This window comes from Emydura macquarii, unplaced genomic scaffold, assembly GCF_026122565.2.
Source record: "Emydura macquarii macquarii isolate MOO-44397 ecotype Brisbane River unplaced genomic scaffold, CSIRO-AGI_Emac_v2 contig_1790, whole genome shotgun sequence".
NCBI classification, from domain to species: domain Eukaryota; kingdom Metazoa; phylum Chordata; order Testudines; family Chelidae; genus Emydura; species Emydura macquarii.
Genome location: NW_027131927.1, coordinates 2,551,839 through 2,567,781, shown reverse-complemented (window position 1 = coordinate 2,567,781; position 15,943 = coordinate 2,551,839). Strand labels below are relative to the sequence as shown.

The window sequence follows — 15,943 nt, the reverse complement described above, 5'->3', positions numbered from 1 at the left end:
TGATAAGTGATTCCTTGCCAGACAGAATCTATCAAAGTTTTCTTTAAACATCTTAAGATCTGTTTCTTTAGCTGGTGGCGGTTTAGGTTGGACATTTGGAAAACCTTCCGGAGTGTCCGGGTGGTGAAGCTCTGGAACAAATTACTAGGGAGGTTGTGGAAACTCTGTCACTGGAGGTTTATAGGAACAGGTCAGACAAACACCTGTCAGGGTTGGTCTAGGACAGTGGTTCTCAACCGGTGGTACGTGTACCACCGATGGTACTTCGAAGAAGGCTGGGTGGTACGTGAGCCGTACCGCGCCACCGAATCCGCCGCCAAAAGTCCCCCCTCCGCCACGAAACCCCGCCACCGCCGCCAAAAGTCCGTCCCCTCCCCCACCCCCCAACCCCACCAAACCCTGCCCCCAAAAACGGGCAAACAGCGGCAGGGTTTCGGCGAAAAAAAAGGTTGAGAACCGCTGGTCTAGGGGGTTATAGTGAGCCCTGCCTCAGTGCAGGGGACTGGCCTAAATGAGCCTTCCCAGGCCTACGTTTCTAGGAGCCCTTCACTCTACACCTGAGGTAGCGTGGCCAAGCGGCTAGGCCAGGAAGCCAGGACTCCTGGGTCCACTCCTGTCTCTTAGAGGGGGGTGAATGTGCCAAAGAACTTACAACCTGAAGACATGAGCGGGTGCCTGACAGGTGCCTGGGTTCAAAGTGGGCATGTGACATGCTCGTGTCACTGCGTTTAGCCTCCTGGCCAGAGCTCACCTGGGCAAGAGACACCCCTGAGCTTGAGAGCAGCTGGTACATAGCCCCAGGCCCTGCCTACGTTTGCCACCCAGCCTGGCTCCCTCTCGCGTGACTCAGCTTCGAAACCCGCCCCTTTCCCTCCTGAGCAGTCAGTAATTATATCATCCCAAAGTCATTAAATGCAAAGGCAGCCAGCAGCCCCCCCCCGGGGCTGTTACCCTGCGTTTAGCTTAGCCTGGCTTCTCTGGTTTGCATTACCCAGCGGTGCTGCACCCGGCGCAGGGCCATGGATATTGGTGCGACCACGCTGATTTTGCTGGTCACCTGTTTCTCCTGCCTGCTCCTCTTCCTCAACGGGAGGGGCCAGAAGAACAGAGGGCTTTTGCCCCCAGGCCCGCGCCCGCTGCCCCTTCTGGGGAATCTGCTGCAGTTGGATACCAAGGACATGGCCAAATCTCTTCTCACGGTAAGGAGGGATTTGCCTTCCAAGATGGGGGGGCGTGTGAACAGTGGGAAATGTCTGCACCATGCTGGTGAATTTCTGGCTACTATTTGTTGTTGTGGATGTTGCTAAGGGGGGTGGGAAGGATAATTCCACCCAGGCGGTGTTATACTTGTAAAAGAAAAGACTAGCGGGATCTCATTCACTGGGAGAAGGCAACATGCCATGTCTATTGTACATGTAAGAATATCAAAAAGCAGTCACATTCACACAGTCATAAAGTTTGCAAGCTGGTGTGATATAATTACCAGTCTTTTTATGCGTTGCTCGAGCCAGCCTAGTAACCAACTAAGCTGGGCGCCAGAAGGGAGCCAGGCCTCTGTCAGACGTGAATCCGATGCTCCAAGATGACAATTGCAGAATGAAACCCAAAGTTTCCATGTTTTTACCTATCTTTTATACTTGCTGGCTCTCATGTAAGTCTATGGCCTTGCTGTGTCATGCTGCCTCTGGGTTCAGTATAGTTGTTAATCGCCAGCTAATTGAAAGCAGGACGATTCTTTTTGTTCCCAGGGTGGATCCTTCTGTACTTTAGGGTCATTGACAGGTATTCTTCGCCCTTCCGGGTTAGGAGGGCAGTTGGTGTCTTTACTCCCCTTTCTATTGTCAGAGCGGTTTCGGTTGGTGTCTCTTGATGCCCTGCCCATACATTCCCCACTCACACACAGAATTTATCAAGATATTTTTAGGTTCAGTAGTACAAGTTTCAGGAAAGAGCTCACTTCAAGAAACGAACAAGATGGAGTCCACTTATGCCACACTAAACAGCGCTATAGCATTGTCAGAACAGTAAAGGGAACATTTCTCTCTCTCTCTATCTCACTTATACAATAGAACAAGGAATCTACATCTGATTTGTTTGCACAGCTCCTGGGGAGGGCTCACAGCAGGTCTGCAGCCCTTCTAGCAGATGGGCCGGCTTGAGATTTAAGCATAGCCAGAGCCTGATCCCACCTTGTGCTGTTGTTCACCCAAGTCCTGAGTGCAGCTTCATGGATATATGTACTTGGTCAAATGACAGCACTAGCACAGGGGACTCCACTCCCCTGGGCTTCCTTATTATAGCACCTGGAGACCCCAGTTGAGATCGGGGCTCCCTTGTGTTGGGTGCTGCAGCTTCCCCAAGGAATCAGTGGCAGAGCCATCAGTAGGGATAGGACCCAGGAGTCCTGGCTCCCAGACCCCCCCCCCCCCGGCTCTAACCACTGGACTCCACTCCCCTGCCAGAGCTGGGGATAGAACCCAGGAGTCCCAGCTCCCACCACTCCCTGCAGCTACTGAAGTGCATGATAGTTACGATGAATAACATCGAACGCAGAACTACACCGGGGCAACGGCTGTATTAAAGTAAAAGGATTCACTGCCCGGTGGAAAGGTTTTGATGAGATCGCACTGGGAGCATCTCCCTGCTCGTGCTCTATTAACATTTACTGCGATGGGGACAGTTCTGAGGGACAGGTTTGCACAGCATTAAACCCTGGCTGGAGACACAGGAGGCAAATGAATTTATGCAAATTCCTTAACAGGAATAGCTGGGGACATAGGAAAACGTGGCAAGGGCAGCCCTGCTAACGACTCATCTTAGTACAATTTTGGGATCACCCAGGTTGGGCAACCCTTGCCACCTTGGGTCAGAGCATCTCAAAGTGCGTAACCCGAGTCCTTTTACAGATGGGGAAACTGAGGCCCAGGGAATGGCCGTGACCTTCCCAACTTCAGGCAGGCAGCTAGGTGGAGGAGCCCAGAATGGAACCCAGGTGTCCTGATGCCCAGCCCTCTGACCCTTCCCCCCATGCCAACAAGAACCAGCTGAAACTTGGAATTTCTGGTTCGTGGGAAGATCTGATATTTTGGGTTTTTTCCAATTTTTAATTAAAAAAAAAAATTTCCCCTGAGAACTGGAAATTCCAAATAAAGTTTGTTTTGAAAACACGGTTTTGATTTTTCTCATTGATTATTTGCGACCTAGATGGGCCATTTGTTTGAAAGCTCTGCCCTAAGAATTACTTTGAGGCCATTCTCTGGCCTGTGTGATACAGGAGGGCAGATGAGATGGTCACTAAGGACCCTCCTTCCCTTGATATCTATGAAACCAGCTGAATGAAATGGAGGTGATTCTTGTCAGTTTCAGGCTGACCTGCCTCACTGAACAGCAGCAGTGAAACTGACAACAGCCATGTCCTTTTCACCTGACAGTGCCAGGGTCTGCAGCTCCTCTGCCAGGTGGAGGGCCCCAGGCCGGGGACCGCATGGTTTCCATCTGGCTCCAGAACTTCCTGGCTCTCAGGGCAGCTGGCTCAACAGGGTGCAGAAATCGGGCAGCCTGGAAGGGCTGGGGGCTGTGGCTCCAGGGCTGTGTCCAGGGCAGGCCTACCCAGATGCTCTGGCCCCCAAACTCCCGCTAGGAGACCAGGCAGATTCTGTCAGAAATATTTCACCCGTTTCACTCATGGGCATTTTCAATTAAAACCCTGCTTTGCTGGAAATTCCCTGCCCAACTCGAGTGTTAATAACCCCTCGGTCACAGGTTGTCCTGGACTCCTGGCTGTGTTTCTGAACTCTGGGAAGAGAGGGGGGTCTAGTGGGCTGGGGCGGGGGACTGGGAACCAGGACTCCTGGGTTCTTTTCCCGACTTTGAGGGGGCAGTGGGGTCTAGTGGCTAGAGCAGAAGGGGCTGGGTATCATGATTTCAGGGCTCTGTCTTTGACTTAGGGCCCCATATTCTGACTCTCGGGTCTCTCTGTGTTTGTAGCTGAGCGAGCGCTATGGCCCTGTTTTCACCATTCACCTGGGCCTCCGGCCCTGTGTTGTACTGTGCGGATACCAGGCAGTGAAGGAAGCCCTGGTGGACCAGGCCGAAGAGTTCAGTGCACGTGGGAATCTGCCCACGTTGTTCCGCTTCACCCAAGGGAACGGTGAGGAATCATCCCCCCCACCTGGTGTCAGTGGACGGCCCTTCCCAGATTTCAGTATCTCAACCCTCCTACACACTCGGGGGAAGTGGGAGAGAGCAGGATGGGGCTGGGAGCCTGGACTCCTGGGTTCTATCCCAGCTCTGGGAGGAAGTGGGGTCTCGTGGGCTATACCAGTGGGCTACACTAGGACTCCTGGGTTCTGTTTCTGGTCTTGGGAGGACAGTGGGGGCAGGACTCTCGGTTGCCGATGAGCAGGGGTTGGTTATTGTCATTCGTTCCCATCATGGGGCAGGGGTACATGGGGGAAGCCCAGCTGAATTCAGTGGAGCCGGGCTCTCTTGCTCCCTTTCTCCACACCTTCCCCCCTCCCCCAGGCATCAGCCTTACAAACGGGGAGAAGTGGACGGTTCTGCGGAGATTCGCCCTGCAGACGCTGAGGAACTTCGGCATGGGGAAGCGCAGCCTGGAGGAGCGGATCCAGGAGGAGGCGCGGTGCCTGGTGCAGGAGCTCGCCCAGACCCAAGGTGCGCCAGCCGGGTGGATGCTGGCCCCAGCTGCAGCCTCCCAGCCCCAGCGTTGCAGCTTCCCTTCAGCCGGGATTATTGCCACAGTCACCCATGTAGCGCTGCAGCCTTTTGCGAGATCCCTGCTGTGGGGCCAGACAGCGCCCCCTAGTGCTGCACTGGGGATGGGGGCCAGTGCAGACTGCCAGGGCAGAGCGCCCCCTACTGAGCCCCCCGCCCTGCTCCCTGCAACCCAGCGCCCCCTGCTCACTGCTACGCTGGGGCATTGGGTTCAGCCCAGAGAAGAGAGCGCCTCCTGCTGCACACGCCCCTAGCACTGCACTGACACCCAGGGGAGACCCTCCACCGCTGCTGAGCCCCCCCCCCCTACAAATTCCCTGCCCAGCAGTGACTGCGCTGGAGCCCCCACTTGCGACTACCTGTTGCTCACAGCCTGTTCCCTCCCCTTCACTAGCTGCGCCCTTCGACCCCACCTTCCTCATCAGCCGCGCCGTCGCCAACGTCATCTGCTCCATCGTCTTTGGGGACCGGTTCGACTACGAGGACAGGAACTTTCTCACCTTGATCGGCCTCATCCACCAGACCTTCCAGCTGCTCAGCTCAGGGTGGGGGCAGGTGGGTGCTGGTGGTGGGGGGGCTGTGTCTGGGCAGGGGTCTCCCACCTCGGCCAACATGGAGAACAGTTGGTCTCTGTCCTCTTTATAACAACCCCATCAGGAGACGTCTGGTCCCTGCTCAGCCTCCTCTTCGGGAAACCAAACGTCCAGCAGTCGGCAGCGATGTGTGACCCCAGCGCACACTCTACACGGTTCCTCATGGCAATGGACGTGCTCACTTGCACGCCCTGCACAGTTTGTTACGGTAACATCCCCGTATCCACACGGACACACTCACACCCTGCACGGTGCATTATAGTAATGTGACACACACCTACACAATTCATTGTCGTAGCATGACGTGCGCATGCTGTAATGAACTGCATAGAGCAACGTGCACATGCCGCACATGCCCCTGCACTGCTGTCCTGTCATTACGGTAATGCAAACATAGCGCTGTGCTGTTCAGTATGGTAATGAACGCACATAGTTCATTACAGTAGGCAATGCACACTGCCCCCGTTTGTTATAGTAGTGCACGCACAGAGCTCACCACGGTAATGCACGTGCACTGTTCCTCTGTTCCTTACGGTGACACGTGCACAGAGCTCCCACGCTGCCTTGGGGTGACTCATGTCCCTCTCCCCAGATGTACAACCTCTTCCCCGGCCCCATGTCCTACCTGCCCGGGCCTCACAACAAGATCTTTGAGAACTTCGAGCAGCTGCGGCTCTTCCTGACCAAGCGGATGAAGATGCACGAGGAATCCTTCGACCCCAACTGCCCCCGCGACTTCATCGACTGCTTCCTCCTCAGGATGGAGCAGGTGAAAGGGTTGTGGGCTCCAAGTGGGGGGAGACTGACCCCTTTAAAACTGTGCCTGCGTCAGTATGGGATGCAGGGTGTCCAAATGGCTGAAGCAATGGATGGGGCCTCAGGAGATCTGGGTTCTATTCCTGGTTTGGCTGTTGGCCTGCTGGGTGACTGCCCTGTGCCTCAGTTTCCATATCTGTGAAATGGGAATAATAGTCCTTCCTTTGCCTGTACAGACTGTGAGCTCTGTAGGGCAGGCACTGTCCCTTGGTTTGGCATCGCCTGGTATAATGGGGGCCCTTATTTTTGGAGGGGCAGAATCTGGGTGCCAGAGAAATGCAGTTAGTGTTCTCCTGTGTTTGTACAGAGCGTGGTACAATGGAGGGCCTGGTTCATGGCTGGGGTTCCCAGGTGCTCCCATAATACAGGTATTGTTAGGGTTTATTGGTTTAAACCTTGTTGTTATGGGTTGGGTGTAGCCGCTGCCTTACACCCAGAGTGCGGGTGAAGAAGTGGCTGACACAATAGCAGTCGCCACTAAAACACAGGCACATGGCCAAGCCGGCGTAGAAGTTGGAGCATGTGGCCAAGGGGCTTCCAATGCAGGCGCTGGCTTTGGATGGGTGGGGCTGTGTGTCTTGTGTCCGTGAGACCGTGCAAGGACAGAGAGAGACACACACACAGACACAGGACAGGGCTACGCTGCAGCTGGGAGGGATTATTTCCAGACACACACACCCTTGGTTTGATGGATGTACCTCACTAAAAATAATGGGTGGGACAAGTGGTTCAGGGGAGCCGCCTGAGGACATACCTAGGATCTAGGACAGGATTGTATTGGAGTGGCCTCGCTGCTCTTTTTAGTGCCTTAGCTCAACCACAGCCAGTGTGAGTCTCTCTACCCATGCTGGGAATCACGTCCCAGCTGCTCTGTAGGCAGGCCAGAAAGAGACAGAACTAGAAAAAGCCAAGCAGATGCAGCCTGGGATAAACCTAGAAAGTAGGTGTGGGTTGGGATGGCGGCTGAGCGAGGCTGGGAGCTGGGAGCCAGGAGGCTGGCTCCTTTGATCAGGGAAACAGGAGTTTGTGCATCCTTGTGAATAAATAGGGTTGCACCAAAGAAATAACCAACCTGCAGCAATTTCTCCTCCTCACTGCAACAACCCACAAGACCCTGGAGTTGTCACAAATTCCTCGGCCCAAAAGGGGTAACAATGAATAATCACAGAAGAATGGAAATGTACCCCCAAATAACCCCAAGCCGTCCCTGATGGGTTTGTCCAACCTGCTCTTGAAAACCTCCAGTGACGGGGCTGCCATAAGCTCCATAGGTACCTGTTCCAGTGCTTTGCTAGTCTGAGATTTACAAAGATTTTCCTAAAATCGAACCTAAATCTCCCTTGCTGCAGATTCAGCCCATTGCTTCTTGTCCCACCTTCTTCAGTGCACACGGAGAACAGTTGATCCCCGTCTCCTTTATCACAACCATTTACAGACTGAAAATCCCTGAGCACGTCCTTGCTCAGCCTTCCCATCTCCAGATTCCTTCAACCTTTAAAGTGGTTTCAAAGGATCCAAGAACCTCTCCCAAAAACTAAACCTGCCTCTGCCTTCATCTGGCAATTTGCCTCCAGAAGCAGATGTGTTTGTTTGGGCTAATGCTAGAATGGAAGGGCTTGTGGCCCAGCCCGTGGAGCAGCACGGCACACAGACACGGAGCTGAGGTGGCCCTTGACCAGCCCCGAATCCCTCCTGGCACTTGTAGGGAGAGAGGTATTTTTAAGAAACCTGGAGACGCTCCCTGCTCCATCACCAGCCACACTGCTTCTTGCCTTTGTTGCTGCTCAGAGGTAATCTCCGTTGGCCTCTTCTTAATCTGTTGTGGGGTTGGGCAGGACAGATGCCAAGCGGTAACCCAAGCTCTGTTACATCAGGTTCTCACAGCCCTGCCTGCAGAAAAATTAATAGCTTAATTGTCTTGATGCTCCAACCCAGATGGCAGAACAGTTTAGAACTGGGGAAATTGAGCCATAGCAGAGGGAAGTGACTTGCCCAAAGTCACTCAGCAGATCAGGAGTCCTGAAGGCCGGTTTCTACTCTAACCACTAGACCCCACTCCTTTCCCCTAGCTGGGCTAGAACCCAGGAGTCCTGATTCCCAGTCCCCTGTGCTAATGAGAAGTGCAGACTACCTGTGCTGAATATTACAGGGGATGAGTAGAGCTGCCCTGAAAGTCCAGCATTACCTCAGCCCTGGCTGTCCAGAGAGGCTGTCACCAGCCGTGGGGTCTGACCCAGGGAGACTCTAAGTTAACAACTGACTCTGCTCCAAGAGTTAAGGGATTAGCTCCCACGCCCAGCAGCAGCAGTAGACCCATAAACTGCATTTGTGGAGCAGCCACTAGGGGGAGACACTCCCCTCTCCTGGAGTGACTTACATGAGTCCTGTGGGTTCGAATTCTGCAGGGAGGCACCAATGAGGAGCTGCGTACACCTCCCCCTGCAGGAAAACCAGGACCCACTGAGCTACTTCCACACAGAGACTCTGGTGATGACCACGCACAACCTGTTCTTCGCGGGCACAGAGACAGTCAGCACCACCCTGAGATATGGCTTCCTCATCCTCATGAAGTACCCGGAGATACAGGGTGAGCGGCTGGGAGCAGGGGGGAGAAACAGCGGTGACACTTTCTCTATAGTTAATCCTAATGCAGGGTCCCTGGAGGCTTGGGGCCGTGCCAACCCCCGTCCGAGATCTGGTCTCCCCATGTGCCGGGTGCAACGCAGACACAGAGCGAGACACTTCTTTGCCTCCCCATGCTCCCATCTAAACACAACAAACAGACAAATGGAGGGTCGTTATCCCCACTGTGCAAAGGGGAACTGAGACGGGAGAGATGTCAAGTGACTTTCCAAAGGTGACACAGGGAGTCGGTGTCAGAGTTGGAGCTGATGTTAGGTCTGACATTCACTTCTCTGCAGTTAGGGGGTGACTCTGGATTGACCCCAGGGCAGGTGAGATCAGAATCCAAGCCACTGTCTCTATTTCAAAATGGCAGGGATCAAAATCTCCAGCCAAGTCTCAGATGTAACCAGCTCCAGATCTAGGGTGTCCTTGCTGCCTCCTTGGCCAATGGCTGCTTCACAGAGCTGTGATGTCAGGCCGCCCTTCCCAGTCATAACCCGCTTTCCATCCCGCTTGTTTCTCCGCAGCCAAAGTCCAAGCTGAGATAGACCGGATGATTGGCCGGCACCGCAGCCCTTTGGCAGAGGACCGGACGCACATGCCCTACACTGACGCTGTGATCCACGAGGTCCAGAGGTTCAGTGACATAGCCCCGACGGCGCTCCCTCACGCGGTGACCCAGGACACCCAGTTCAGGGGTTTTCTGCTTCCAGAGGTAATGGGGTTTCCCTCCTCCTCACATTCAAGCAAGAAAACAAATATCCCCCCGGATTGACCCTGGGGGAGCTGAGATCAAGATCCGGCCCTGAGCCCATTGCAGCCAGGGAGTGACTCTGGATGGAACCCGGGGAGCTGAGTTCCGGCTCCATGATGTCTCCCCCTCACCTATTCTCAGATTGCATCCCAGCTTCCAAAGGGGAAGGAGAGAGGGACAGACAGAGAGACAGCGAGAGCTGTGGATGCATAGACTGGCCATTGGGCTTTATAGATGGATGGATGGTCAGGATGAATGGGTGGCTAGACAGAGTGGTGTGCATTGGGATGGGTGGGTGGGTGGGTGGGACAGCAAGCTAGATCTATGGATGGGGAGATCGACAAGTTGACTGAGAGATGGGTGAGTAGCTGGCTGGAAAGATAGATGATTGGAGAGACTAATGGATGTGTCAGTAGATGGGTAGACGGATGGACGGACAATCCAGATGGACGGATGGTTAGAAGGACAGAAAATAATCCTGATAGATTGCGTGGATAGAGAGTGGATTGTTGGATAAATGGATAGACAGGCTGAGAGAAGGACAGATGGCTAGACGAGATGGATGGATGGCTACACAGGTGGCAATGGGACGGAGGAGTCAATGGATGGGCAGACAGACAGATGTGTGGATAGGCTGGTGCATGGGTGGATGAGCAAGATGGATGTAGACTCATAGAACCATTGGGTAAGAAGGGAACTCAAGGGTCATCTAGCCTAACTCCCTCCCAGGATGCAGGGTTTGTTGTGTCTAAACCATCCAAGACAGATGGCTGCCCAGCCATGCATGGGGAGAGATGGATGGATAGACAGAAAGACAGATGTTTGGAGAAACTGATGGGTGAATTAATAGATAGAGGAACATCAATAGGGATGGATAACCAGGTGATGAATGGATAGGTAGATAGACAGACAGACGGATGGACAGATGGGTGAATGGATAGACTGACGGATGGATGGAGGGACAGCTGGATGGGCAGAGAGATTCTCTGGATGTGTGCGCTGGAGCTGTGCATTTCCCCTGCCCAGGGCACCAACGTGATCCCGCTGCTGTTCTCTGTCCATAAAGACCCCACCCAGTTCAAAGACCCGACCACATTCGACCCGGCCCACTTCCTGGACGAGAGAGGAGGCTTCCGGAAGAACGACGCATTCATGGCCTTTTCCACGGGTGCGTGTGGCCTCCCTGAGCTGGGGATCTGGGGCGGGTAGGACAAGGGCTGGAAGCCAAGGGGAGGAAGGTTGAATCTCCCCTAATGAGTCTGCTCCAGCACTGGCCTCGGTGGTAGCCACTGCGCGGTCCAGTCCCGGCCTCAGACGGAGTAAATCAGGGAGGCTCCATGGAGCCGGCGGAGCTGCTACGTGCACAGCCTGGGGATCCAGCCCCTTGGCCATGGCGAGGAGGGAGCGCCGATTCTCAGCCACAATTAGGGTGCACTATGCTGCTGTGGGACAGAAATAACCCTCAGAGAGTCCAGGGGCCTCCCCTGTGTTGTGGAGCTGGTGTGTAGGGGCCCTGCCCCAGCCTCCAGCATAGGGGGCGGATCGGGGCCGTGGCTGAAATGCACTACACTGTGGCAATTCTCTACCCACAAAGTCCATAGCGGGTTGATCAGTGGCATGGCCAGGGTGCACTGCGCTGTGGCTATTTCCTGCCCCCCAGGACTCCTAGGGGACGGAGCAGTAGTTAGAGTGACGTGCCTAAATGCCGTGTTTTGAATTCACCCAAGTCTTTCTGGAGACAACAAGGTCGCCAGGGGCAAACGGCCTCCAAAATTACGGGGGCAGGTTGAAGGGTGCCCAAAGACACTAAGGCGGTTCGTATATATCCCTTTTAAGACAGAGTGTGAGGCTTGGAAACGCTAACTTAGAAAAACATGGCAAACTTCCTAGAAAAACTTGGCAAACTACTTAGAGTCTTAACCATCTAATAGTTTTTATTTATCAACTTACTAGTACAGCTATGTGACTAAGATTTTTCTTTTACTGATTCATTTTTATATAGTTACAGACAACAACACTTGATTACAATGATTGCAATTTAAGGCTCAAAACTAACACCCAAGTCTTTCGAAGGACTTAGCCTTCGCGGCGAGTCTTAAGACTCGAAGGGTGCCCGCAAGATGTTACGACAAATCATCTATTCTAATTTACAAATTCTTAACACACAAATGAAACTTAAAAAACAACTAAGAATTACAAAGCAAGTGCAAAAAGCAGTTATTCCAACAATTATAGCCACAATCACTCCTGGAATACAAGCAGCATTATTGCTAGTTTACATTTACTACTCACCACATGTAGAGATTAACTCAGTAGCAGCAAAGATAACAAATAGTTTATGACCTGGTCTTTCTTATTTAGCACTGACAACGAGAGTTCTGGGGCATTTTAAAGACCAACAAATGTAATATTTGCAGACATAAGCTTTCAAGAGACTTCAGCTCTCTTCTTCAGATGCAGTAGGTCTGCAAATATTACATTTGTTAGTCTTTAAAGTGCCCCAGAACTCTCGTTGTCTTTGCTGTATACAGACTAACACAGCTACCCCTCTGGAATTATTTAGCACTAATTTTCATCCAGGTGGAACCTCTATCGTATTCACACCCAGGTTATCATCCGCGGGACAAGTCCCAACGGGTTATCGGCCCAGTTACCTGACTATTCTAATGCAATGTCGAAGCGACGGGTTGGAGACAGGCGTGACGGCTGATCAGACCCTCTACGCAGTGCGATTCTGGTGCACCCCTTTCTTGATGTGTGACTCTCTGATTTGGGCTTGCCTGACAACCCCTTTTATCTCTACTCCAGCCTGTACGTCCACCAAACCAATTATGGGCGTTTTCTACGTCACTTTGTCGGTCTCTCCTTGGGGAGTCCCCAGGCCAGAAGTTCATTCTTGACCAGGTGTAACTTAACGAATAAAAGTTGCAGTGACTGCAAACTTCCAAATTTGGGCCTGGGAACTGCTGTGCTTGCAAGTTCCCCCTATTTTGAGTTCAGCCGGTCACTTTTCGGTCAGGGTTTTGCTGCCCCTGAGTTTCCCTCCCCAGGTGACTTACAACTCCTACCTCCTTATCTATTACACAAGATTAACGACTTTCCTTTATTTATTACAAAAATAACTAGGACCAATTATAAGAACAGATGGTCCCAAAACCTTGAAGCACAATTAACAATCTTCAATGAATTTTTCTATGTCTCTTTCTCAACATGGACTCGGGGCACACACACAATACAATGATTTTAATCTGTTACGACAGAGCAGCCCCAAGGCTGCTGTAACTGACACTGGAGACCGGTCCCCAGAATACAGGGAACATGAAAAGGGTCTTAAAGGCATCTGAGCTCAAGAACAGAGTGAGGGAAACCAAGATTTGGGGTGCAATAGGTCCTGAAAAGCATCTCGCCCCATGGATGGCCCTGAAGTCACTGTGTTTCATCCCCCCAGGAAAGTGGGTCTGCCTGGGCGAGGGTCTGGCCCGCATGGAGCTCTTCATCTTCTTCACCACCATCCTGCAGCGCTTCATTCTCACACCCCTCACCCACCCAGAGGAAATCGATCTCTCACCCCAGATGAGCGGCTTGGGGAATGTGCCGCACCCCTATGAATTCCGTGCTGTCCCTCGCTGACCGAGCTGCCCGCCACCACATCCCTCCTCTGCTCCCCCTTTCGTAGTCTTTTGTCCTGTGGTGTTTGCTACCAGTTACAAACACGTGTGAAATGAATTCACAGGCCTCATCGGTTGCAGGGTCTAATTAGGATGAATCTGGTGTTGCTGACTCTTGAGATTTTACCGGGATATTTGGTGGTGGTCTTTCTTTTTAAAGTCTTGGGCCCTGGACGGATGGGCTTAGTTCCAGCTTTAATTAAAAAGAAATAAAATATTTTTTTTCCAGCTCTGGTGGCTGTAGAGAAAAGCTTAGACCCAACTCAGGTAAATAACCCAGAAGCAAATAAAGGGAACCCAAGTCTCAGGATATTTAAAGCCAATCCCGTGATCTGTTGAATGCTCAGGGCTGGACAAGCTGCTGTCCCTAAAGTGACTATGCATCCTGGCCCGGGTGGGGAAGAGCTGGGAATGCTGCCACTGCAGGGGGCGCAGAGAACAGCCACAAAAACAATGGGAGGGTTGGGAAAATGCCTTGCAGGGAGTGGCTTCCGTATCTCTGTCTGTTCAGTTTATCAGCAGGATTGATCAGTGTCTTGATCTCAGTTTATAAATACATTCACAGGGACTAAAGGGCCCTTTTAGCTAGCTGAGAAAGGCAGAACCAATTCCTGGAAGTTAAAGCCAGACAAATCCCAGTTACAAATAAGGCACAAATTTAGGGATCCAACTCCCTGGGGAAAGGATTGATTTTCTACCATTGGGAACTTTTAAATCAAGACTGGCTGATTTTCTAAATGCTCAGCTCTTGGAATTATTTTGGGGCAGTTCCATGACCAGATCACTTCCTGGAAGATGCTTTAGTTAAACTCAAGTTATTGGGCTCAGTAAAGGTCAAATTAGATGATCATATTAGTCATTATTGGCCTTAAAAATCTCTGAATGCCAGTTTTCCTGGAACGATCCCAGTTTCCCATGGGACGTCCTGGGAAATTCTTTCAGGACACCTGAAATGTCCCAGTTTTCCAGTTCATCCACCCAGAATGTTTGGCCTTTTTACTAACTGCAAAAAACTGATATTGCTGCACAGGGCAGAATTTACACATATTTCTACTGGAAGCAAAAAGATCAGCGGAAGGAGCGTCCAGGGTGAGGAACAGCATTTGGAACAAAGAGAGAATCTGAGTGAATCACTTAGAGGCTCCTGTGCTGGGTATTTCTGGCTAGGTCTGAAATGCTGGGGAGCGCTCTCACAGTGCCTGGCCCAAGAGGGACACGCATGCAGCAATCATACCCGATGTCTTCCGCTGCAAGACATGTCAGCCAGATGGAAGTTGGCGAAAAAGAACATTTCTCCTGCTCTGGTTGCTCTCGGAAGGGCAGAATTTGGCCCAGTTGAGCTACAGAAAAGTGAGGCTGTCTGGATTTCCTCTGTATCTTTATTTCTTCTTGAATGGCCACTGAGCAAACTTGCCAGGCCTCTGTGAAAGGAGAAAGTTTAAATTACCCCATCGTAGCGGCACTGTCAGCTCGTCCATGGTTAAGCTGATTAAAGGGATCATGTCTTTAACACCTTCCCTTTCGCTGTGAAATAATCTCTGGAGTGTTCGGGTTGTTGAAAGACCCGTTTGAGGGGGAAGAGGGAGGGGCAGCAGGATGATGGACATTTTCAGCTGTCACTGAGCTGAGCAGCGGTCAGTGAGAGCTGGTGCTTTTGAAGATCAGGTGCCTTGTAGAGAAAAATCACCTCCTAGGTTTCCCAAAATGACTCATTCATTTAAGGACTCAACTTGAGACACTGTAAAGTGACCTGATTTTCATAGGGTGGAGGTGCTGCACTTTCCAAAAAGTCCCTTTAAATTGTCACGCATCGACAGAACCCAAAATGGAGGCGCTGAGAATTCATCAGTTACCCTGATAAATGTAGACTTCAGAGTTGAAGGGAAACCAGGCCAGCTCCCTGGCGGGTGTGAATTGGCAGAACTCCACTGACACACCCGTGCAGTGTCGGCAAGCCTCAGGATTTTCACGGTGAGACCTTTGACATTTGGTGGTTGTCTTAAATCCCCAGTTCCCTGAGTCATGGGATTATGCCAGCTCAGCTTTTGTTGGTTTGGGTTTTTTCAAGCAAATTTCTAGTTTTCACGGTGGCAGAGAAAAGCTTGGAAATGTGACGTGCGTGAACTACAAACCAGAAGCCAAATAAAAAGAACCCCAAATGTACCGAAGATAACAAAGGTCATGGGTTTTTTAAAGTCGACTTTGCAATTTTTTTTGGGGGGGGGGGGCTGCCAGCGTCCTGATTTTTTTAACCCTTTCAGGTTATCAAGACTGGAAAAAGATTGCGTGTAGGTGGCATGTGAGCTCCCAACAGCTAGCTAAACCTGACCTCAGCGCAACCACATTTCCTAGGTTCTAGTTTTTTAAGCTTCTTTGGGGCTCATACTACATTTATGTTTGTGCAGCGCCTAGCACAACAAGAGCCCAATTTGGTTGGCTTCTAGGTGTTATCACAATATAAATGTTCAATAATAATCAACATGACTAGCTTTTAGAGAGTACTTTTGAGCAATAGATCTCAATGCACTTTACAATGGAGGGCAATATCATTATCCCCATTTCATAGGTGAGGAAACTGAGGCAAAGGGGCGGAAAAGCAACTTGCCCAAGATCATCCAGGAAGCCTGCAGAAGAACGGGATAAAATCCAGGTTGCTTGAGTCCAATCCATTAGGCAACACTGCCGCCTAAGACAAAAAACATATACTCTATGTATACAGGGTATAAATATTTATTTAGCTCCGCTATTGCAAA

At 51.6% G+C, this 15,943-nt stretch overlaps 1 protein-coding gene across 1 annotated transcript; it reads left to right on the top strand.

The window, feature by feature from the left end:
• Window positions 1-987: 987 nt before the first annotated feature.
• On the top strand, window positions 988-15,390 carry LOC137158764 (cytochrome P450 2F3-like). The gene is made up of 9 exons (XM_067556629.1): window positions 988-1,199; window positions 3,988-4,150; window positions 4,525-4,674; window positions 5,129-5,289; window positions 5,920-6,096; window positions 8,589-8,730; window positions 9,296-9,483; window positions 10,549-10,690; window positions 12,971-15,390. Exons 1-9 carry the CDS (start codon window positions 1,020-1,022, stop codon window positions 13,150-13,152), a joined length of 1,485 nt encoding a protein of 494 aa, XP_067412730.1. The 5' UTR covers window positions 988-1,019; the 3' UTR covers window positions 13,153-15,390.
• The last annotated feature ends 553 nt before the right edge of the window (window positions 15,391-15,943 follow it).

What these genes read in the sequence shown, in the direction of transcription:
- LOC137158764 (XM_067556629.1), top strand. Translation starts at nt 1,020, where the DNA reads ATGGATATTGGTGCGACCACGCTGATTTTGCTGGTCACCTGTTTCTCC. An exon ending in TCAGCTCAGGGTGGGGGCAG is followed by an intron (nt 5,290 to 5,919) that starts GTGGGTGCTGGT and finishes CCCTCTCCCCAG; the next exon opens with ATGTACAACCTCTTCCCCGG. An exon ending in GGGGTTTTCTGCTTCCAGAG is followed by an intron (nt 9,484 to 10,548) that starts GTAATGGGGTTT and finishes TCCCCTGCCCAG; the next exon opens with GGCACCAACGTGATCCCGCT.